This window comes from Eumetopias jubatus, unplaced genomic scaffold (genome assembly GCF_037043125.1).
Source record: "Eumetopias jubatus isolate StellerSeaLion01/CBP00866 unplaced genomic scaffold, mEumJub1_p1.0 scaffold_4, whole genome shotgun sequence".
In the NCBI taxonomy this organism is placed as follows: domain Eukaryota; kingdom Metazoa; phylum Chordata; class Mammalia; order Carnivora; family Otariidae; genus Eumetopias; species Eumetopias jubatus.
The window spans coordinates 32,931,979-32,958,196 of NW_028274810.1; the positions used below are offsets into that span (position 1 = coordinate 32,931,979).

The 26,218-nt window shown below is 34.5% G+C and overlaps 1 protein-coding gene across 1 annotated transcript in view; it reads right to left on the reverse strand.

Annotated features, from left to right (window-relative positions):
- Positions 1-26,218, reverse strand: part of PKN2 (protein kinase N2) — a 141,520-nt gene that overhangs the window by 91,576 nt on the left and 23,726 nt on the right. Inside the window, exon 2 of the mRNA XM_028102508.2 lies at positions 2,682-2,982. Within this exon, the coding sequence (XP_027958309.1) occupies positions 2,682-2,982 (301 nt within the window). The remainder of the gene's footprint in view (positions 1-2,681; positions 2,983-26,218) is intronic.

Genomic DNA, 26,218 nt, shown 5'->3' on the forward strand with positions numbered 1-26,218 from the left:
ATTTTTTTTAATAAACTCAAATTTTAACAAAATTGTCAATTTTATTCCACACAAACTTAAGTATTAAGAAGTCGCAGTAAGAAAGTTACACTTCATATAACATTTGCCCTGCAATTATCTGAAAATTCAATATTAAAAATGATAGTAGAGTGGCGCCTGGGTGGCTCACTCAGCAAAGCATCTGACTCTTGATTTTGGCTAATGTCATAATCTCAGGGTTGTGAGACTGAGTCCCGCACTGGGCTCCGCGCTGGGCTTGTAGCCTACTTAAGATTCTCTCTCCTCCTCTCCATCTGCCCCTATCTGCCTCCTCACAACTGGCTCACATGCTCTAAAAAAAAAAAAGAAAAATTTAAATAAATAAATAAGAAAGAAACAAAGATCAGTAAAGAAAATTTCTGATTTAATTTAAAACTTTTATTCAAGGCTTTGTTCCCCATGTTGTTAAATTTTTAAAGTACTATGATAAAGTCTATTTTGGTATTAATTATAAGAACTAATACAAGATTTTTATTTGCTGGTTTCTTTTTATTTTTTTGAGATCTACAACTAAACAGCCTCTATGTTTCAGGCTCTATGATAAGCCTTGAGAACAGGTGAATAAAAACATGTCCTTACCTTCAAGGAGCATGAGGTTTAGTGTTCAAACGTGTACAGTAGTAAATTACGATGCAACATGATACAATAATGAATGTACAAAGTAGAACAAAGAAAGATAATCAGAGAAAGTCGGGAAAGATTTCACAGTGATATCCAAATTGGCTTTGAGAAAGAAAAAGAATTTGTTAGTAGGACCCCAGGTCATTTCTTTATATGAAACTCTAGGAAAGACAAACTTATAAAAGGTAGACCAGTGGTTGCCTAAAGCCAGGGATGCAGACTAGAGACTGAGAATTAATGTATACAAGAGGACCACTGAAGTGATGGAAATGTTCAGGATCCACTGATTGTAGTGACAGTTACCTGGGTATATCCATTTGTTAAAACTCATCAAATCATATACTTAAATGTACATTTATCATATGTAATTTATACTTCAGTAAAGTTGATTTTTTAAAAGGGACTAGCAAACCAAATGGGCTACTCTTTGTGTGGCAAAAACTCTCAATATTCCAATTACAAGGCAGTTATCAGTATTCTGTGAGGAAAAAAATGTTTTCTCTAAATAAACTGAGTTTAAAGCTCCAGCGCTGTTTCTTATTTTAGACTTCTCCTAAGGAAGTAATGGGCAAAAAATGCAGAGCTCGGCAGAGTTCCAATAAGAACAAGCTATTTCTAAGTTTACATGATATTGCTAAGAAAAGCATTTTCATAACATGAATTTCCACTTATATGTAATTATTGAATGTGTAGGTAAGAGAATACTAGATGAGTTGAAGAGTTCCTAGCTAACTTTGTTATTCTGGGAAAATTAATTCCCATCTTTGGGATTATTTCAGTTCTAAAACAAGAAGACTGGTTTCTCTATGATTTCTGTCATTTTTAAGATTCAACTCTTCTTACAAAGTTGAAATCTCTATACAGAGTGTCTCCAAATGAAATCCCTAAGGTAAGTCCCAGATGTGGAAATTGATGCAGTAAAATAAGTTTTATTAAGTACACTAAATATCTGAAGTATCTTATCCAATATTTTAGATTGGTAATTTGAGGTTGTTAGTCACATTTACGTATTTTCTTAATCAAATTTAATTTTGCTTATATCTGTTATTTCTTATTAGCTAATCTCACAGGTACTTCTAAAATTTCTACGGTGTTGGATACATTACTATACAAATACCACTCCTTTTCTCTGTGAATGAAGACTTTGAAGGTTATAGAGATTACAAACCTTGCTCAAAATATCATCTTTGCAAAGACAAAACTATTAGATAAATGTGTCTTGTAGGATTTTTTTAAGTAAAAAGTTTTAGAAAGAAGGCATATATAAATGGATAAATATTGGTACAAACATGGAAATTTTTCTTCTGGAAGGATATACAACAAAAAGTTAGTAATGCTACCTTTAAGGAGAGAGCCTAGGTGGAGAGAGGTAGTTTTTCTATTTTTGCTTTCTGTATCATTGAAAAATTTCCAACATGAACATTTGGTAATTCCACTGTTTAAAAATCTTAGGTTAGACTTATGGGTTTTATTTTTCTTTTCTATATTTAAGGAAAAAAGTAATGTTTGGTTTTTAAAATTTTTCTTCTTCCTTTTCAAACAATATGCTTGGTGGCTTAGTTGTTAATTCAGTTGCTTAGAGCACACAGAACAAAGGTCATAGGTTTGATTAATTACATTTGCAAAGAATAAAAATATCCCTCGGTCACAGAATACATTTTTAAAAAGTCATCTGGCAAACTCGTGTTGCTGATCACAAGGATGAATCAGGTAAGAGCATGTGGTTGACTCAATACAAAACATTAATCTTGGAAAATAACTCTAAGTGATGTCTTACTGACAGAGGGTAAGAGAGTAGACAGCAGTGTTACTCATCTCTAAGTAAATGTTTCAATTTTCATATCCATCAACTCACTGCACTTCGGAATAGAACAGAAATAAGACCTTAACAATCAGAGAAAATATAGTCCCTGTACTTTCAGAAAAGCTAAAAACGGTTATGTCACAAAGCTTATTAATTTCAAAGATGATACAATTCTTATTAATACACTATATAAATATCAAATAAAATACATATATACCTGTAACATCTTCTGGATCTGAAACAACAATATGTGCATTTAGTTCCTGTAGCTTATGATGCAGTTCTTCTAATTTTTTATTTGATTTTTTCAAAATGTTGTCCACGTAAGCCAAACTTTTTTTATCTGTTGTGACTTTCCTCAGATTTTCAGCTCCTTCTTTGATTTTCAGTTCTTTCCTTATTTCTCTCTTGATTCGATCCTTGATATCATCCAATTTCTGTTGCACCATCGTATCTGAAAAGTCTAATTTTTGAACAGCACTCACATTCTCAGAAAATGGAAGACTTCGAGAATCTCCCTACAGAGAAAAAATAAACATACAAATGTGGTAGTTTAGGAAAGTTAGTTGCTCAGTAACATGTGCAGCACAAGAGCAAAACTATGTATTCAGTGATTCCTTATTAAGTATATTACATTTAATTATTTCCTTAATAAACAACAGACTAGTTACCTTTATTATTACCATACAAAATCCTAAGTTCAAAAACTGCCCACCGACTAAATAGCATTATCTGAAAAATTTAAAGTAAACACACCTACACACAAAAGCATCTTAGGGTTCTATACAGAGAGTGGATTTCTGATATCCTATGAACCCAAGTTAGATTCCCAACGCCTACAATGTGAATCGTGAGCAAGTTATTTAACCCTTCAAATATTCAGTTTAATCGTCTGTAAAATCAACATAATATTGCCACCTTTCAGAGGTATTGTGATAATCCAAAATATTTTATGTGAAGCTCCAAGTACCATTCTTGGCCCACTGTAGAGTCACTCAAATAAGTGAAAATTATTATTAAATTCCATAGTTAAGATACAATTCTATTTGATCTTCTATAAAAAACCTCTTAAAAAACTAATATTGGCAAAAATAAAATAAAGTTATATCCTTACGACCACTTCTGGTTAATGAATTAAATGCATCAGGATTTGGAAAGACTATATTCAGAACTCTATATATTTCATGGCTAACTATCCTATTGATAACTTGGTTGACTCACTACAAAAACATCATTACTAGAAAATATGTCTCAATTATGTCCTACTGATAGAAGCTAAGATAATACACAGTATCAGTTATTCATCTTAAAATAAAAATCAGATTAGGTAAGCACATCAAATCTACATTTAAAACAAACCAAAGTTATGTCCTAGCTATATGTATATCATTTGCTATTTTAAACTCCATTACTATAATACCACTGGTTTTAAAATTTTTAATTTCTGAAACCCAAAAATTAGAGATAATGTTTACCTGTAGGAAACTCAAAGGCAAAACTGATATTCATTCATATTCAATGTTTACCTGAGTGCTGTTCAAAAATTGAGTTTGTGAAGGTTCTAGAAAAGAGACATTTCACTGTGCACCCTTATGTACCTTTTGAACCACAGATCCAATTAATTAAAAGATTTTCCTTAATTTCTTCAGGAATCCATCATAACCATACAAATAAGTTCTGCTTAAATTCTTGGGTGCAAATACTTTTTATTTACATCTAGTTCTTAACCACTAAAAACCAGGTTATCTTGCAGAATAGTGAGTTAATAGATGTGAAGATGTGGGACCTAGTCTTGGCTTTGGACCAATTTACCCTGTGCCAAAGGGCATACTATACAAAAAATGAAGTAACTGATAAATCTATTCTTAACGTTTCTAGAGCCAAGAACCCCTTTGGAACTCTGACAAAAAAAAAACAGTAGAACAAAGAAAATTTCATGTTTGTATATACAATTTCCAGGTTCCATGGATTGGAGATGAAGAATTCCTGGGAAAAGTGATCTATACCTAATTGGCCTTAAATTTCTGATCCTTATTTATGTGGATATATAATGATCTTCTACCTGACTAAAACAGTACCTAGATTTTTCACTACTTATAGTGGAATGTAAATCCTATCATCCATTTATTCAGTTTCCAAAGTTTATGAATCTACCTTTGGCTGGTTATCAAAAATAATAGCACATGACTACTGTCAAAAAATAAAATGCCAAATTTCTGCTGTCTGGCTTCAGGTAAAGTGGATTGAGGCAAACAATACTTAGATGAAAAAGTTTAAGCTAATTGCATTCCTTTAGAAATAAATTCCTTTATTTCTAACCTTACAGACTCAGAAAACATGAACTGCTTTCATAAATTTGTGCTTTAATATTATGTACTATGCTAGAGGTTCCCTAAATTTCTTGGTTCATGGTGACCTTAGTGTGTCAGTAATTTTTTCCATTTGCCCTATAGGCCAAGAGAAATATCTAACAATTCTGTATTAAATAGTAAGTTCCTAATTACTTAATACTTAAATTATAACTCAGCAGCTGTTTGAAATAATACAAATATGAAAGAAAACATTACATTTTAAAAAAATTCTTTAATAACTACAGTTACTTATTAATGTTGGGTACTTTCACCATTTCTCAAACTCTGAAATCAGATTGGACACTCCCACCTTCATCTTCTGTTCCTCCATACAAAGGAAATGTAGAATAATCTAATAATGAAACTTAACCAACTCCAGTTAGTTGATACCAACAAATGGTGTCACTGTGTTTCCCTGGAAATTTTCAAATACACTGCAACATCCTGAGAGTTTGCTGAGGCACCCCAGAGAGCCTTGTTGTACAGTTTGAGAATTGTGGTACTAAAATATAAAGGCTGTTACAAAAAACCCTGTTCTATGAAAATGGCATCAGTATTTGATGTGAATCCTTGAAGGTCTTTTGCCTACTTCAAATCTCATTTCTTTCCAATTTGCTACCTAAATCCCAATCCTATCAAATTACAGAATTTACTGCTGGAGACAATCTCTTGGCTCAGCTACTAATGCATGCTGCACCTCTGGGATATACTACCTTTCCTTCTTTTCTTCAACTATCTCTTCCTAGTCCCTTCTCTGCCTAACTTCTATCTTGTTTCAAAGTTGACCATAAATCTTCCTGGGAAAGAAATTTCCTGCCTATGCCCTCTTAGAATTTAGATTAAATGCCTCTCTTCACTATCCCAAAGACTATTAGCAATTTGAGGGCAAGGCTTATACCTGGCATAGCAGTTGTTTTGCTTTCTTAATGATTAGTCCATTATATTATTTAATATTCTTCTTCTTTCTTTTTTAAGATTTTATTTATTTGACACAGAGAGAGAGAGAGATTGTGAGGGCAGGAACACAAGCAGGGGGAGTGGGAGAGGGAGAAGCAGGCTTCCCTCCAAGCAGGGATCCCGATGTGGGGCTGGATCCCAGGACCCTGGGATCATGACCTGAGCCGAAGGCAGATGCTTAACAACTGAGCCACCCAGGTGCCCCTAATATTCTTCTTTTGGAATTCAGGAAAGTCTGTCACTGCTGAGGAACTCATGCTTTCCTCTTTCTGATAAAGAGAACTTACACTCTAGGAAACTCAAAGGCAAAACTGATACTCAACCATAGCAACTATACTAGCTAGAATTAGATATAAACTATAGGTGGCTAAGCATGTTTGCTTTCTCTTCCTTTTCAAAGGCCTAAATTTTTAGTAACCATATTTTACTCCCATCTTTTGTTGTGACATGGTTTAAATATTTTTTGAAAAGGAGCAACAGATACCTACAGTATAATCAGTAACTTAAGATAAATGTCCCCTGACAGTAGGCAGGAAAGATTACAGTACTTTCTATTACTCCTTTCCTAAAAATTTTAGTGCAGTAAACTGTGAAATTTACTGGAAAATATAATTTTCTTGCATTTGAAACAAGTGAAATGAAATATTTTATCTATTAACTTATGTCTCTACCCTAAAAAAATAATAAAACAATTATATCATAAATGCCAGAATCAGTACTGGGCAATGAAATAGTATTTCTAACATAGGTAAAATAAATTAGCCTCAGAAAATAAATAGCTATTTAACCAGTGAAAACCTTCAGTGATAATCTTTGTCTCAGTAGCTTCTATTACAGGCAGTAATAACTGTCTACACCATCTATATTACATTATGTTTAAAGCTTAACACTTTCATCTGCATTCACAACTGTTTTCTACTCTGTAAAATTTCATGCCTACTCCCAAACAGTAGATACCTTTTTTCATCTTTTCAAAATAAAGTTAGATCTAACCTCTAATCACAAACTCCTTTTAAAATTCACTAATATGCTCAGAAAGTATGCAGATAAAAGATTAAAAAAAATGAACTAATCCTAAGCATAAAACTAAACTCTTAACAATATTCATAATGCTGCATCAATTATCTATACATAAAAGAAACCTCTTAATTCTCATCTCTTTTATCACTGAAATCATAAGCTAGCCACTCCATTCTAGTCAAATTAATCTAACATTTTGCTGTTTACATTATTTTACCTTGTCTTTCTTATGCCCTATTTATCTAAATTCAGCATCACAAAATACTTGCTTAAAAAATATTTTAAGTCTTTCATGGTTCCATTTTAAATTTTATATCATCCATATGTTTAATGCAGTCATTCAATCAAATGGATCAAATCCAAACAAAAGGAAATCATCAGTAAAATTAATACCCCCAGGATTTACAGAACTGAAATGATTTTTAGTTAAATAGGTTTCAAGTGGCTAAATAAAAGGAATAGAGACCCCAATGAGTAAGAAAGTAAGAATTAGATGGATTTCAAAGGAACAAAAATAAATTAAAAACTGAGCGGTTAGGTTAAATAGCAGATTAGACCAAGATAATGAATTAGTATACTGGCAGGTAGAAAACTGGGGAAATTACTCTGAATTCATCACACAGAGATATGAGAAATTAAAAGGCATGGAAGATAAAATGAGAAGATCCAAGATCCATCTAGGAAGAGCTCCAGAATAAGAGAATAAAGAAAATGAGGGAGAAGTACTGCATGAAGATAAATGAATGGGAATTTTCCAGAATTGAAGAATGATTTAAATCCTTGGGCCAGAAAGCCACACCAAACTGTAATAAGATAAATGAAAATAACAACAGAAATAAACAGAGGAAAGGCATTTTATCAACAAATGAATGACAATTAGAGCAACAGAAGACTTCCCTTAATGACAACAGAGACCCAAAACTATCAAACTTCTATAAGACTTTGAGATTTTATCTTAAAGTCTTCAGATATTGCTAAGGCTTTCTCAAAAAAAAATTTTTTTTTTTTAATCTGCCTCAAAATATTAACATTCTGGGGAAAATTACAGGTGAACTAACCTAGAGTCCATGTTATATTTACATCATTCTCCTGTTCACTAATCATGTATCTGTTAATATACATTAAAGAAAAACTGTGCTGTGGAAGTAGAGAATGCACTACTGTTACCTCTGAAACTGACAAAGATTTTTCTAATCATAATGTTAGCAATAATCCAATGTAAACTGTAAGTCTTTACAAAAGCTGGAAATCTGTAACAATAAACTTAAAAATAGTCATTTCTTTCACCTAGTCATCCTAATTCTAGGAATATAACCTAAGAAATAATTACAAACTATTACTTCATAGAACAGTCAATTCAATAATTTTAAAAATCATCAATAACATACACAAGGCAGTGTTATAGGCATGGACTTCCTCACAAAACTTACAAATAGCAGAGCTTTAAACCAATTTATAGGGAGAGAGAAAAACTGAGGATGCTACTAAGTGTCACAACAAAAGAATTTCAAACAGACTAGGGAATAAGAAAAGATTTCTCTTATTTTCACCCTTTATTATTCCACAGTAGTATGTACAGCCTCATATATTGCTATGTACACACAACTGTATTTCAAATTATGTTTAAAATAAAAATGGGGGGAAAAGGCTAGCAAAAAAATAAATTAAAATATTAATTATTTCTGGGTCAGGACGCCTGGGTGTCTCAGCCGGTTAAGCTCTGCCTTCAGCTCGTGTCATGATCCCAGAGCCCTGCGATAGGGTCCCGCATCCGGCTCCTTGCTCAGCAGGGAGCCTGCTTCTTCCTCTGCCTGCCACTCCCCCCTGCTTGTGCTCTTTCTCTCTCTGACATACAAATAAATAAAATCTTTAAAAAAAACAATTATTATTTCTGGGTAAGAAAATGAAGAGGAATTTTCATTTTATTCTTCAAAGTATCCCAAATTTGCTCGATTTTTTTAAGTAATGAACATATGCTGCCTATCTAATAAGGAGGGAAAGACATTATTTAAAAGAAACCAAAAATAACTTCCACTGTGTTTCAGTTTTGGCAAATGTAAAGCTTATACTGGTATCTTATAGTCTATAGTATATTTGCTATTTAACTAGGTTATTTTGAGTCTATACAATTTCAAGGCAAAGGGTAAGACTACACATTCCGCTAATTAGACAATATCATGTGTGAGCCAAGTATTTCAAATACACAGATGTGAAATTATGTATTTAATAAATACAACTATTTTTACTTTATAAAATAATGAAATTCTGATCTGTAGACTAAAACATAAATTGATATTTTCAAATTATTACATTTTAACAGACAGTGAAGTAAAGAAAAACAGTAAAGAACAGGATCAGATTCAAAGAACAAAATGAAGAAAAAGGTCTGCTACTTATGATCAAATACTTCATTTAGAGAGAGCTAGGAAAGGATGTTTACTCCTCACTGGACAAGTTCCCAAGAAGTAAAAAAGCTGTTATTTTCTCTACACTACAGACATATAATACAGTCTGATCTGTTAGATGCCAAGAAATGCTAGAGCGCCCATAAAAACTCACTGGGAACAACGGCTCATATAATGTTTTAGCTAGAAATAACTTCAAAGATCAAGTAGCCTAACTCCCTTGTTTTAGTTTTGAGGAAAGCAGGTTCAAAGCAGCTAAGCAATTTGCCTAAGGTAACAAGGAAAAGTCAGTGACCTGGCTGGGTTTACCATACCAGTCTCCTGACTCGTGGTTTGGTGCTATTTTACACTACTGCCTTCTTAGAGGAGATCCTAGAAGTATCCATTTCCTTGTATTTGAACTACACCTTGACCTGATTTGCATTAATTAATAGGTATTATGTACCTTAAATCATGAATACTGGCAGGACATAAATCTTCTAATTTCACCATCTAATCCAATCCAGGAGAGAATGCTCTCAACCAGAAAACGAGAAACCAGTTCTAACAGCAGCTCTCCGTCACTAGCTATGCAATTCAAGCATGTTACCCCCATCTTCCTGTACCTGTTTGCTCATCTGCAAAATGATGTTTGGCTTTCCTATCTTCTAGTTTTTAACTTCATTTATTCAAAATGTTCACTGAATGTTAGGCAATGGAGAAGAGCACAATCCCGTTTTCTTTCAGGCATTCAATTTATCAAGGTAGATGTGAAAACCAAACATAATCTGAAGAAGCAACAAAGCTTTATACAAATGTAGGCCATATTGTGTGTACATGTGTGTGTGTTTAACAGAAAGCTCAGTTAGAATATAGTATGATGGCAAGAACTAAGCATTTGGAGTCAAACTGGCTATGTATAAATTCTGATACTGCAACCATGCTAAAGCTTCAATTTCCTCATATGGAAAATGGAATTATTACAACTACACTGGCTGTATTATTTCTAAGTCACATAATAGCTATGCCTAGGACTAAGAAGTATGTTTTCATAGTAACAGTGCAGTTCCTGGCACGTAGCACTGAAGCAGAGAGTACTGGATGCCTGTATAATATCCATCCTCCCTTTATCCTTACTGAGAAAACTCCTACTCTGCTAGATGCAACAAAGTACACAGATAAAATTCTCGCTTCACCAGACTCTCTGGCTGCTAGAAGTAGCCATATGACAATTTTTGTTAAAGAGAAGCCAGCCCAGCATTTTGGGGAAAGTGTCTACTTCTCTCTTTTTGCTTAGAATGCAGACCCAAGGCCTGAAGATGTAGGAGCCACCGTGTGGCAGTAAGGGACAAACAGGACAAACCCCAACATACTAAAGATGGCAAAGCACAAAGCCCCGTAGAGCCTGAGACCCTGACAGCTTTACTGAACTCTGCACACATCTTACACTGCCTACCTTCGATTTCTTGTTTTAGATATAATATAAATTCGTATCTGACCAAGGATCATGTAAGGCCTTGTAGGCAATATAAAGACTTTGGTTTTTACTCTGAGTGAAACAGGGTCGGGCTTAAGCAAATACGTGATATGCTATGACCTTCTGAATTAAGAGATGGGGTGGGGGGGGGGCAGAAAAAAGCAAGGAAACCCATTCTATGAAGCTATATAGATGGTTATAAAGTAGTCTTAAATGAATCCTGCCTCCCTGGATTCACATTTTCATGTAGCCCCCACTTTCACACTGATTGAACACTAGCCTTTTGACTTACTCTGACAGTGTGATGGAAGTGATATTCTGATGACAGGCAGAGAGACACAAGCACAGGCTTCAAGAGGAGTCACAGCTTCTGTTTTCACTCTTGAAAACCCAAATATATTTAGAGAAGTCCAGACTATTCTGTTAGAGAGAGAGACTCTGGAAGATGAGAGTGACCATGTGGAGAGAGGCCATGTGGAAGAAAACCAAAGCACTCCAGCTGTTCCAGCCATTCCAGCTGAGGCACCAGACATGTGAGTGAGGCTACAGGGGACATTCCAGTCCAGCTTAGGCACCAGCTGAATGCAGCTGTATAAGTGAGCACAGGCAAAACCAACAGGAAAAAAACAAAACAAAACAAAAAACCCACCTAGTATGCCCACAGAATCTTGAAAGGAGTTTGTTACACTGTAACAGATACGTGATTGAGGCCACTGCAATAATCCAGGCAAGAAATAATGATCACTTTAAGCAGTCTCTTCAATTATAAGTATCAATATTATTATTAATTTAATCCCAGTAGATAAAAAGTATAACAATCTAACATTGTTTTTATGTTAAATTTTTTTTCCTTTTTTTTCCCCACCTTAAGCCCCCTGCCACAATTCAAGAAGGATGTAGGTAGAGACAACAATTCTCTTCTTTAAAAAATAAAACATAAAGTCATTACTTTTTAAAATAGACTTGCTTAGAAAAATTGTCTTACTTCCTTACCATTCCTGTGACAAAATTAAGCATAAGCTGCATGTAGGAGAGAGCAGTATCCAATCCTTATATTCAGTGACTGATTTAGGATTAGTCATGTGATTGAAGTAGGCCCATTCAGATGCCCTTTTCAAGGAAACTGATAAGGAAGTCCTTCTCCGGAGAACACTAGTTGCAAAAACAATAAAAATTTAAAGCTACTAATGAAGATAAATGCTTTTCTTTTTCATAGATAGCCAGAAAACAAAGCTAACCCTCTGAGAGAAAAAGATCACTGAGGACAAAAGCGGAGCATCGAAATCCAATCATGTTTAAACATATTCCCATAGCCCTAAACTTTTTAGTCATAGTGCTAACCAATTCCCCTTTTGCTTAAGTTAGTTTGACTTAAGATTTCTCTCATTAAGGAGGGCACGTGTTGTGACGAGCACTGGGCGTTATACGCAACTAATGAATTGTTGAACACTACATCAAAAAACTAATGATGTACTATATGTTGGCTAACTCAACATAATAAAAAGATTTCTCTTATCAGAAATCAGAGTCCCAAATAATAAAATACACCTAGATTCCTGCTTTGAAACATGAAATTTTATCTAATTTAGTAATGATAACTCCAATTCCAGATCTATAGAGATGATTTTTTCCAATATCAAGATCAATATTCCTTGTAAGTACTTGTATACACTTCTACTTTAACCTCATTTTATACAACGAAACTGAACCTAATGGGTCAGATTTCTACTTTTCTTCCAAAGGAAGCTACTCGTCATTTTTGGTCTTATTTTGCATACTCTTCTCCCTTGAGTTTCTGGGAAATGTTTCTTATCTCACTCAAACCATGTGATTCTAGTGAGGTTGTCAATGTTTTTACATGATCCCATAATCCCTGGCAACAGTTGAATGATTTAATTATGGACATCTGACTAAAACCATAGTGTCCCACATCCTGGCCAAACATAACTGATTCATTCATCCCACAAATATTTACTGAATACCTATTATGCGTGCTAGACGCTGTAATGGATATTGGATCCACAGCGGTGAGGAAATAAAGGACACCTATATTGTATTATGACTATATAATGACAACTCCAACTCTAATCCATAATCTATATGTATCATTCTAACCTCCTTCACTTGCTTATCTATAAATTTCCTCCCAGTGAGAAACCTGGCTCCTACTCCTTGCCATCCACTTACTTAGGCAATGCCAGTATACACGCAGAGCAGGATCAGAACTGTTAACCCATATCCCCGTCGGAAATAACTTTCTCAACTACAGTACAGTGCTTACGTGCACTTCCTTTTGCTTTTGCAGGTTCCCTTCATTTTCAAGTTACCTACATTAGCACCTTTTCCCACCACTCTCTTCAGTGAGGTTGTTTCATATATATGCGTAATACACTTTGATTCTCCTGTAACAGTTTGTATCCCTTTCTCAGCTCTCTGATAATGGCAGAGTGTACGTGTGTATTCTGCCATCAAGGAAGAGGAGCATAACCCCCCCCAACTCCTTATATGTCAGTTGTGCATAATGACTTCTTTCCAAAGAGCAGAGTATGAAAAGAAGGAGGAAAAAAAAATTGTAACTTTATAGTCAGGAGAAACCTGACAAACACTACCTCATCTGGGTAATCAAGGTCAATATCAACAGTGATAAGTCATGTTGATATTACGTACCCTTGATACAATATGATGAAAATAGTACTTTAACACTGTAGTTTACCTTCCAAAAACCTAGAACTCTGGTCTAATAAGGAAAAACACCAAATTCCAATAGAAGGGCATCTATAAAATATCTGACTGGTATTCCTCAAAATGTTAAGATCACTTAAAAAAAAAAAAAAGAATGAAAAGAAAAAGGAAAGTCTGAGAAACTGAAACACAGCCAAGAAGAGTCTATGGAGACGTGGCAACTAAATGTAATGTGGCATCCACGATGGGATGCTGGAGCAGGAAAATGAGAACTATAGAAATCTGAGTAAAGTGTGGACTTTAGTTTCTAATAAAACTCATTAACTGTAACAAATGTACCATATTTATGCATGATGTTAAAAAGGGGGGAAAATGAGTCTGGGGTATGTGGGAACTCTCTATTGTCTTCTCAGTTTTTTCTATAAATTTAAAACTATCCTAAATATGTTAAGTACTTTTTCTTAAAAAAAAAAAAAAGGATCCTTACAATCAAGGAGCTTGTATCTAGAGAAAAGACACACATTCAACAAGTAAATCAGAATTAAAAATTGGGACAACTGCAATGAAAGAACATGACATAACAATGAAAAACCCACCTATAATTTGATTAAAACATTGAGGAAAGCCTCCCTAAGACTCTCTGAGGAAGCAAATTTTATTCTGAGACCTAAGAGATGATTAAGAGTTAGCCAAATAAAGCGAAAGAAAGAAATGTCCCTGCTTGAGAAACTAAAACAAAAATCAGACTTGTCAAATTTCTGGTTCTGGACAAGATGGAAAAAGTTCATTTCTTTCTAGTCCTGCCTGATAACTATAACTAAACACTCTGGAAATAAAACAGCAGACAATCATAAGACTCTGAGAGGCAAAAAAAGGGCAAACCAGTTAGAAACTTTGGGTCTTGCGGAACAGAAGGTGGTAAATTCTCTGGACTTTCTTTTTATCACAACTTATCCACACTGGGTAGCAGACAAAACAAACCTTCAAAGCCAAAGTTAAAAAAAAAAAAAAAGTAATTCAAAGTCTGCTCTCTCTCTAGTAGTGAAAAGAGAACAGCCCAGCAGGACAGAAACCTTTTTGACAATACCCACCCTACCCCAGCCAAACACTATGGATGGCCCCCCGATCTGGAGAGTCTGGACTTCTGCACTGGTAGCAGCAGATAGAATGGCAAGAGCTAAGTACCCTGAGGTGGTGCTCTCCTTCCCTGTTAGTATGGTGCCCATCGAGCTGAAGTGAGTATACTGAAGGGTATAGCAAGGTCCAGAATGGGGGTCCTCTCACCCATCCAGGAAAAGACATCAACAGAGACCAGACCAAGTAGGGTGTGTGGTCTGCTTCCCCCAAAGGGCAGCCTAAGTAGAGACTAAGAACAAGCGTACTCTTACTCAACAAAAGTAGGTAAATCAGGATGATGCTCCCTTCCTTCACCAATGTGATATCAGCAGAGACCTGCCCCAATGTCCAGTAACAGAAGATGAAACAAGGTGAAACTCCCATCTCCCACTTGCATCAGACAATGAAAAGGATTCTGGGCTTTTGCCCCTCATCTAACAGTAGCAGGTTGTCTGAGACAACAATCGCCTCCTCCAGTGGTGTGCTGCCAATGAAGACCAAGTGGGGACCAAGTCAAGAATTCCACTCCTATCTAGCAGGAACAGGAAGTCCTGCTCACTACCCCCAAGAGAGTGGAGTAAAAGGAAAAAGACCTTGAAGGAGAGAGCTGGAGAAAAGAATTAATTAAACCTGTATAAGAAGTCCTACATAGAACCATGACATGGCAGAACCAATCCACAGATCAAGCTGACCAGAATTCATATGCAAAAAGGTTTGAGAAAATGAACTACACCATAAAATCTAACCTTTTGGGATAGCTTTCAAGTAGTACACAAAGCAAACAGAATAGTACTGTGAGGGCTCTGGAAAGGAAATGATCATTGGAACTATATCCCACAAAACCAGGCCAGAATCTATGTGCTAAATCTTAACAGAGTACTTGCTAAAATAGAAGATTTAAATAGGATACAAGGTCTCATAACGTAACAGTCAAAATGTCCAGGGTAACAATAAAAAGAAAAAAAACCCCACTCACCCAAGAACCAGGAAAATGACAACCTGAATGGGAAAAGATAGTCAATATATGCCAAAAAGAAGATAAATCACACGTTGAAATGACAGGATTTTAAAGCGTCGTTAAAAATGCTTCAACAAGTGAAAAAATGAAAAAAATGAATAGAAAAGCTCAGCAAATAAGAGAAGACAGAAAAACAGAATCAAATTAATTATAAACTGAAAAACATAATTAAAATAAAAGGCTCACTGGATGGGCTCAATAGTAGATTGAAGATAACAGAGGACAGACTCATTAAACTTGAAGACAATCTGAACAACAGAAAGGAAATAGATTGAAAAAAACAAAGCACAAAAATCTGTCGGACAAAAGAGCTAACATTTGTGTTATTGGAGTCCCAAAAGGAGAAGAGGAGTGTGTATCTGAAAAAATATTGCGGGGGGGGGGGGGGAGGGGGAAGGCTGACTTCTAAAATTTGCCAAAAGGCATAAATCTATAGATTCAAGAAACTGAGCAAACTCCAGAAAGGATAACCCTAAGAACATTCAAATAAAGCCAAGATATATCAAATCAAATTTATGAAAACTATACACAAAGAACCATTTTTGAAAGCATCTAGAGAGAAATGATGCATTTCTCAACGGAAACCATAACAATTTAAACGCTCAAAGAACAGAACTGTCAACCTCAAATTTTATACCCAGTGAAAATATTAATCAGGAATTAAAGGGAAACAAAGACATTCTCAAAGAAAACTAAGAGAAATTGTCAGCAGCAGTCTCATTCTTAAAGAATGGCTAAAAGAAGTTCCCCAAACTTAAATGATAACTGAGGGAGGTTTATAACTTCAGAAAGAAAGAAGTCAAAATGAATAAAAATACAGCTAAATGTAACAGACTATCATTCTCCTTATGAGTTTTTATATGCTCAGTGTAGAAGAAAACAAGACAGATTTTAAAATAGGTAAAGGGACCTAAGTAGAAGAGTCTATATTCACTCAAAGTGGTAAAATGTCAATACCAATAGTATCTAAAATAATTTGCACATGCATAAATGTAATAATCAAAGGAACCACTCTAAAAAAAACTGGTGATATGCTCAAAAACACTATAAAATAAAAATGGTATTCTAAAATATGTTCAGGTAGACTACAGGTAGGCAACAAAAGGGAAAGAGGAAGAAACAGAAGGAACAAACAGAAAACTAATAGTGATCTAGTAGACCTAAGCTCTTACATATCAATAATTACTGTAAGTGTAAATGGTCTAAATACAAAAATTCAGAACAGAGATTGGCATAATGGATTAAAAAGTACAACCTAGCTAGAGGCTATTTATAAGACCCTATCTTTGATTATCATGGCATAAGCAGATTGGATGAAAAGGATATGCTATATAAACAATCAAAATAAGAGCAGCAGTGGCTACATTATCAGGAGAAGCAGACTTCAAAGCAATGAAAATTATCAGGGCACGATATGTTCATTACAAAATGATTAAATGATCTATCCACCAAAAAGACACAGTAATCCTAAATGTGGAAACAACAAAAATTCAAAATATAAGAAACAAAAGCTGATAGAACCCAGAGGAAAAATAGAAAAATATAAAACTGTAATTGAGGACTTCAACACTCTTCTCTCAGCAAAACAGAACTACAAGATTGAAAACCAGCAAGAAGACTGAAGAACTAAACACCATCAAAAAGAAATTTTAAATTTTTATTTATAAACTACTCCACCTAACAAGAACAAAATACATATTCTTTTCAAGTGCTCATGGAACATTCATCACGACAGACCAGAAACTGAGTCATAAAACATACCTAAATCAATTTAAAAGAATTTAAACAGGGGCGCCTGGGTGGCTCAGTTGTTAAGAGTTTGCCTTCGGCTCAGGTCATGATCCCCGGGATAGAGCCCTGCATCGGGCTCCCTGCTCAGCAGGGAACCTGCTTCTCCCTCTCCCTCTGCCTGCTGCTCCCCCTGCTTGTGCTCTCTCTCTCGGTCAAATAAATAAATAAAATCTTAAAAAAAAAAAAAAGAATTTAAACATAAACAGCATGTCACCAACCATAAAAGAATCAAGCTAGTCAACAACAGAAAGTAAAAAATTTCCAAACACTCAGAAACTAAAAACACACTTCTAAATAACCTATAATTCAAAGGAGAAGTCTCCAAAGAAATTTTTAAAAATACAAAGAAAACTGAATAAAAATTAAAATACAATGTAACAAATGTGTGGGATGTAGCTAAACTCCCACCTCAAGAAATAGAAAAAGGGCAAAATAAACGAAAAGCAGATAAAAGAAGGAAACAGAATAAAGAGCAGAAACCACAATGAAATTTAAAATAAAAAAATCATAAAACAAAAATTGAAAAAGATCAATTGATAAACCTCAAGTAAGACTGACAAAGATCTAAAAGACACAAAATACAGTATCAGAAATAAAACACTGGATGTGACTATAAATATTACAGTCATTAAAAGAATAAGAAAACACTAAAAACAAATCTACACATACAAATCAACAACTTAGATGAAATGAACCAACTCTTTGAAAAAGACAAACCACCAAAACTCACCCAATATGAAATACGTAATATGAACAGTCCTATAACTGTTAGACAATCTTCTACAGAAAATATGAGGGAATACTTCTCAACTCCTTTTATAAGGTCAATGTTACTCTGATAAAATAAATGAACACAAAAACCAAATTTTCCCATGAATTTAGATGTAAAAATCCTCAAAAAAAAAAAGCAAACTGAATCCAGTAATGAAAAAAATTATACATTATGAACCCAGTAAGAATTTATTTCATTTATGCAAGACTGGTTCATATTAAAAAATCCATCAATATAATCCACCACGTCAAAAGAAAAAAGATGAAAAAATCACATAATCATACCTACTGATGAAGAAAAGCATTTGACAAAATGTAACAGGCATTCATAATTAAAAACTTTCAGTCAACTAACTAGGAATAAAGGAGAACTTTCTAAACTTGAGAGATTCTACAAATACAGCTAGCATATGTAATAGTGAAAGACTAAGTGCTTTTCCCTAAGATCAGGACCAGGATAAGGACATACGCTCTCAGCGATGTTATTCAATACAGTAATGGGAAGTCTAACCATTTCAATAAGACCAAAGGGCATACAGACTGGAAAGGAAGAAGCAAAACTCTCCCTATTAGCAGATTAAATGGTCATCTACATAAAAAAAAAATTCCAAGAAATTTACCAGAAACTACTAGAATAAAGTAGTTCAGCAATATTACAGGTTACAAGAACACTCCAAACATCAGTCATACTTCAAAAAAAAAAAAAAATCATTCATACTTCTGTGGACTCACAATGACCATGTGGACACCAAAGTTAAAAACACAGTACCATTTATGATCACTGCCCCAATGCTCCTGTGAGGTGATCCTCAGTATCCACGCCCGTTTCCTATCACATCCTTACTTTGTCTTCCCTGCTTGACAGCAAGAGAAACTCTCTAAGAGCAGGTGTTGTATCTGTCTTGTTTACAACTGTGTCCCCAGCACTGTGTCTGACACATCATAGCTGATCAGTAAATATTTTTGAGGACATTAAAAAAAAAATGTGCTTCAAGTTCCATAGCTAGAATAACAATTCCCCCACATCCAAACCCAAAACTCCACCCCTCTCCAATAAAAAAAGTGCTTTCTTTCAGGCAAAAAGAAAAAGAAGTATTGGGAATACAAACAACTAGAGTTAGAAATCAAGATAATCCTTACATTTTATAATACGGAAAGGGCTTTCAGTCACAAGTTTTCTTTTCAATTAAGTCACAAGCATGTTCAAGCACAAAAAAATTATACAGTAAGCAAAATATGAGTTGTTAGTAATGGTCCTTTTAATGACTACTTAATTTTCCTGTTGTTTTATCTTCACATTCCACATTCTTAGACCCTTATATGCTTAAAACAGAAAACACTTTATCTTGTCAGTATTCTAAACCAAAGGGCTCGTTATCAAGTGACAGGTACTAGAACTACCAATAACTCTAGGAGCATCTAATCACCATTCCACTGATCAAGTTTATCAATTTTCCCCTAGTAGTGGTTCTTAAACTTTTCTGTGTATGTGGAGTTGGGGTAAGGGGTGGGGGCACAGATTACAAATCTACTCTGAGATCCTGATGAAAGCAATGGACTCTTAGAATATTCTATGTGTGCAACAAATAGGCACAAAAACACAGAGTGGGAGGAGGTTTCAGAGGGTTCACAGATCCCTAAGTCCATCCAAGCACCCAAAGTTCAGAACCCATGTAGGTCAAGCCTGTTGTCAACTAGTTACCTTCTAGCTATCAGCTATTTCTTAGGAGCCTAATATGCAAAAAAGACTTTTTAGGAAATATACTGTATTCACAAAAAAGCATACAATAAGACCTTGATTAATTAATTTGCTGGAATACAAATTTAACTTCCTTTATACAAAATTAACCATGTTAAAAATTTAAGCAGAGCTCGATGATCAGAGAAATAAATCCTCCTCAGTATGCCTAGTTACTATTTGTTTGCACACTTCTGAAGGTAAAGCAGGGGATCTTCTTCATTCTGAACCTCCTCCATTCCTGAACTTCCCAGGAGATAAAACATACAAGCTCTGTTTTGCGTCCATGGTCCTAACAATGTAAGAAATAAGAATAATAATCTCACACTCATTAGTGATCATTATATTTTAACTGAGACTCTTAAAATCAACAAGTAAAAAAAAAATTAAGCGCTACTTCTACATTTTATTTTTCTTTCATCTCTAAATATGAACTAAAAGTCATTTCCTCTAGCCGGAACTTCTCAATAGGGGCTTTATCACTACCCAGGGCATTTTGGAAAAATGTGGAAATTCTGGTTGTGAGATGGAGGTAGACAGGTGGCGAAGTTACTCAGGCAGAGGCAGAAAACTGTGACAGAAAGCAAAGGTTCTAATAAAATAATGAAACCTACAAGTATATCAGAACAATTAAGAACAAAGGTTTAGGGGCGCCTGGGTGGCTCAGTTGGTTAAGTGACTGCCTTCGGCTCAGGTCATGATCCTGGAGTCCTGGGATCGAGTCCCACATCGGGCTCCCTGCTCAGTGGGGAGTCTGCTTCTCCCTCTGACCCTCTTCCCTCTCGTGCTCTCTCTCATTCTCTCTCTCTCAAATAAATAAAATCTTTAAAAAAAAAAAGAACAAAGGTTTATGTCTCAAAGGACTAAAGTGATTAAATTAGTAAAATACCAAAATCTTTGTCACAGTTATCTGTCATTTATCAGTTATTCAATCACCAGGAGAGCCAACATTATTACCATTATCACTAAATACAGCCAGAAAATGGGGAAGGGATAGTAGGACATCAAAATGGAGAAAAGATGGGACCAAAATTAATTTTTTGTGTGTCACATTTAATTTAGAACAGATGTGGGGGCGCCTGGGTGGGTCAGTCGTTAAGCGTCTGCCTTGGGCTCAGGTCATGATCCCAGGGTCCTGGGATTGAGCCCTACATCGGGCTCCCTGCTCGGCGGAGAGCCTGCTTCTCCCTCTCCCACTCCCCCTGCTTGTGTTCCCTCTCTCACTGTCACTCTGTCAAATAAAAAAAAAATAATAATTTAAAACAGATGTGATACATCCCAAACATCCAATGTCCTAAAGTGTTACATATTTTTAAAATAATAAAGACAAAATAGATAACATAGTAGCATATCTATTTCAAGCATAAGAGTAAGAATTGGGGGGCTTCAATAAAGAGATATTAAAGAAACAGTTAAAAAGGAAAAGCCCAGAGATGCTTTTGTTGTTGTAAGTATACAAAGAAGGCAACCAAACTAAGATTATAAACAGATAGACAGATGAATGGATGGACAGACAGAGAGGAGGGAAGGAAGGGAGAGAAGAGGAAGGAAGGAGGAAATCAAACTTGAGACTCTCATTAAATGTTTTATTTTACTGATCAGGTTGAAGAAATAGAAAGCAAGTTGTCATTTACTCAGAGTTGAACTATACAGACAATAGAACAGGATATCCCTGTGTAAGTAAAACTAATTAGTTAAGTGCAAGATAAGTAACAGCTAGTTACAAATAGAAACAATGAAAGAGCCAAGTGACTTGGCTAAAACAAATTAAAAATTAGTGAGCGATAAAGTATTATACTGGTAATTAGATAGGAATGTGGTGTATGAAACTTGAGTGCAACCTTCCAACTGTCTTTCATATTTGTTTTCATGTCCACTGATGACACGAGGTACAGTATTTATAATTACCATGAGGGTGAATCTCAGAGCTAGAGATTTCATCGAAAAATAATTTCTGGTGTAGAAATGATAAATACTAGATTTATTATAGTAGTTGGGGGCGGAGGGAAAGAAGTGCTAGATAGGTACCCTCATTCAATTGCAATGGTAATGTTTATTTCTTTAGCTGAGTGAAGATAAGTGTTTTGTTTTATTATTCTCTATGCATCTTTTAGTATGTCTATAATATTTTTAACAAAACAAGGAATAATACAAACAATAAAGAAAAAGAGAGATATATCTAATAAAGATAACTGGATTCCATTACTGTGGAAGTAGTTACAGAATCTGTAGAATTCCCAGCAGAAGGACATCTAAAGTAGGATAATCCTCTGTCTGGATTTCAACACTACAGGTACAGGTAATGGCCTCTCAACCTCTTAAAGTTGTTCTACTCTGAGAATACACTTTCTTGAAAACATGTTAAGAATGTTCAGTAAATTGGTGCAACCACTGTGGAAAAAAAGTATGGAGGTTCCTTAAAAAATTAAAAGAGAAATACTACATGACCCAGTAATTCCACTATTGGGCATTTACCTGAAGAAAACAAAAACCCTAAATCAAAAAGATGCATGCATCCTTGTGTTTATTATAGCATTATTTATAAATAGCCAAGATATGGTAACAACCCAAATGTTCAGCAACAGACAAATGAATAAAGATGTTTTACACACACACACAAACACACACACGCACACACAGAGGAATATTACTCAGCCCTCAGCCATAGAAAAGAATGAAATCTTGCCATTTGTGACAACATGGATGGACCTAAATGGTATTATGATGAGTGAAATAAGTCAGGCAGAGAAAGACAAATGCCGTATGATTTCAACTTTATGTGGAATCTAAAAAACAAATGAACAAGCAAACAAACAAAAGAACACTCTTAAATACAAAGAACAAACTGGTGCTTGCCAGAGGGGAGGCCAGTGGGAGGATAAACAAAATAAAGGGAATTAAGAGATAAAAACTTCCACTTATAAATGTCACAGAGATGAAGACTACAGCATAGGAAATATAGTCAGTAACACTGTAATAAAGTTGTAGGGTGACAGATGGTAATTACACATCATGTGAACACTGAGTAATGTACAGAATTGTTGAATCAATAAGTTATACACCTGAAACATAACACTATGTCAATTTTAATTCAATAATAATTAAAAAAAGAATTTTCAAATTGAAATGCCATGTTACCAGGTATACTTCGATATGTAAGAAATATTAAGTGTATTTAAATTTATGCCCAATATAATATATAAGCTTCTTTTATAATTCCTAAAAATGAAGTCTCCTATTACTTAAATTCTTGGCAATATCTCATTCATTTTTTCTCTTATTGTAAAGCTGGCGTCCACAAATATTAATATATCAGAATAAAACAAAATAGCACAAATATATTAAGGGTCAAGTGAAATTCGCTCAAGGGTCAAGTGAAAACTGACCAATCCTTAAGCGGATTCTGACTTAACCTTATTTTAAAATACTTTATATTTCATGGTATATCATGTTAACATGTTTTTAATAATTTATAACAAACTCTGAAGGAATTACACATCTGAAGGAATCCCACACACTACATTCTTAACAATTCAGAATATGGTGTGCCTAGTTCTCTTGACAAATTTTATAGTAGTATAATAATAATTATATCACCATAAAATAATTATATCACCAATATAATAATCATAATTGCAAGCACATTTCTCCTACAAGTCATATTCTATGAGGTGCTACAAAAACATAAATGGGAAGGGATGGGAGTAGCCTATAACAGCCTGATCAGATACAAAGGATAATTCAGCTTTGGGCTGAATTGGTATAGATACTCTGGTACAGATACTCAAAACTGGTAACTATACTCTGGCATAAATACTCAGCTTTTGGCAGAACTGGTATAGATACTCTGATCTATCGTCTGTCCTATACCTTAGCACACAGTTTGCTTTTAAAAATTATTTCATTCAGGGGCGCCTGAGTGGCTCAGTCAGTTAAGCATCTGCCTTCAGCTCAGGTCCTGATCTTGGGGTCCTGGGATCGAGCCACGCATTTTGCCGACTCCTTGCTCAGTGAGGAGTCTGCTTCTCCCTTTCCCTCTGCCCCTCCCCACCTCTTCCCCTATCTCAAATAAATAAAATCTTTAAAAAAATAATTTCATTCAGCAACAATTTATTAAATATCTACTATGTCTGAAGTCCTATTCTAGACACTGATGATACAAAGATACCAAGCCATGCTTCATATAAGTTGGATCTAAGTTCACAGAAATATATCTACTTTAATTTATTTAAAAACTATAATTATCTTGAAAATGTGATTTTTAAGCTCATAAAATCACTAAAATACATATGTAAAACAGAAATAATTTTTAAGCCAATAATGTGTCACAAAAGTTTATTCATCTTAATGAAATTAGGAAGCTAAGTCTTCATAAGGGAAAAAAGTAGATTAAAAATGATTTTTCCACATTGTTTCCATTTCTCTTACCAAGCCTACACATATATAAATATACCAAGTATAATAATTTTATTTTATTTATTTTTTAAAAGATTTTATTTGACAGAGAGAGAGACAGCCAGAGAGGGAACACAAGCAGGGGGAGTGGGAGAGGGAGAAGCAGGCTTCCCGCAAAGAAGGGAGCCCAACGCAGGCTCGATCCCAGGACCCTGGGATCATGACCTGAGCCCAAGGCAGATGCTTAACGACTAAGCCACCCAGGTACCCCAAGTATAATAATTTTAAAAACCAACAAACTCATACATATGTTTATATTAGAACTGTAGAGGGCAATGAAAGAAAATTACATAAAATACAGTTCTTTCCTCCTCAAATTCTGACTAACAAAATTTAAACCTCAAACCTCATATTACTCCCAGTTTTGAAACTTGCGGAGATTCATCTCTCTACTTACCCAGCAAATATAAATGATCACATTTCTATCTGCAATTGTAAAGTATCTTTCAAGCACTCTAAAAGCACTCCAAATATATATTCCTTTTATTAAAATGCATTGTGTATCTAAAGCAGTAACTTAAATATCTATGGTTTAATTACTTCATTAATATGGAAATCACTTTTTCAGCCCAATCATATCTCACATTTCCTATTACTATTGGTAAAAATGATATCTCTATCAAAAATAGAATTGAAAAATCTCTATTTTAAAAGACATGATGTACAAATCTCAGGCTCTCACATGCTTCCAATACATAAAAATGTTTCACAACCAAAAATACCTAGAATGATCAAAAAAAGGTGGGATATTAAAGGCAACAGAGAAAGAAAGAATGATTATGACGAAGAAGTCCTAAATTCTAATCATGGTTCTGTCACTGGTTTGCTATAAGACCCATAGCAAATTCTTAAACTGTTTCAATTGTTTCTTTTCCAAAACAGTAACTGGTTCTAATTTTAATCAAAATTTACATGACGTCCATTCTGAATCCTATAAACAACTTTTGTTTTAATGATGATCTGGGATTATAGGCTTCCTTTTTCCCTTCATTATCCTGGTTCAGCAGAGTTCTTAATATCCATGGGCCCTTAGGAGACCCAACATCCTTGTATAATTATTTAACGTCTATCTTCCTCTCCATATTTTAAGTTCCATAAGAGAGGGAAGTATAGTTGGTCACTTTTAAATATTTTGATCATTATTATATTACCAAGGCTTGGAATAATGCTTTGAATATAGAAGGTAGTCAGTAAATATTTGTTGAATGAATGGGAAAAAAATGGCTGCTCAAAGCTGACATACTGAGTGCGAAGTAATATCTGATTGAAAAAGAAGAAAAAAAAATACTAACCACTAAGGCCATTTGGTACAGAAATAAGAGGTACTGCATACCTCAAGAAAAAGTCCAATTTTCTATGTACATTATATAAGTCAGGGAGTAAAACATGACATATACTATATAAACATAATTTCCGAAAACAGTGTTAAAAAAATCAAAGTTTTAGATTTAAAGGATTGAGACTAATTTATTTGGAAAATATACTACATTCCTCATTAATGAGGCATTATAATATGAACCAATATTTAATAAAACTACATGTTAATCACGTTAGAATTGGTAATTTTGAAGTATGACTTATTACTGTATCATAATACATCAGCTCACATATTCCAAAATGAAGAACCAACTTTTTCACTGGTATAAGCAGTACTGCAAAGGAAGATAAATAGCCACATAAGACTTTGAACTATCTTATTCTTTATTACCAAGTGGAACAAAGTTTCTAAAATGACTTATTCCATTATGGGTGAGGTTAGGTAACAAAAACCTACAGAGAAGCAGTAATACCCATAACTAGTTTCCTTATTTCTATTCACATTAACAAAAGAACTACAGGTTAGACAGGTTGTACCACAAAAACCATAGTTAGAGGATAACAGGTAGGCTACCACTGCAGATATATGGGATGTCACTAAGGCATTATGTATTAAGGAAACACTTAATAATGAACCATTTGAGTCCCCCCACCCCCAGGATGGCAATCAGCATTAG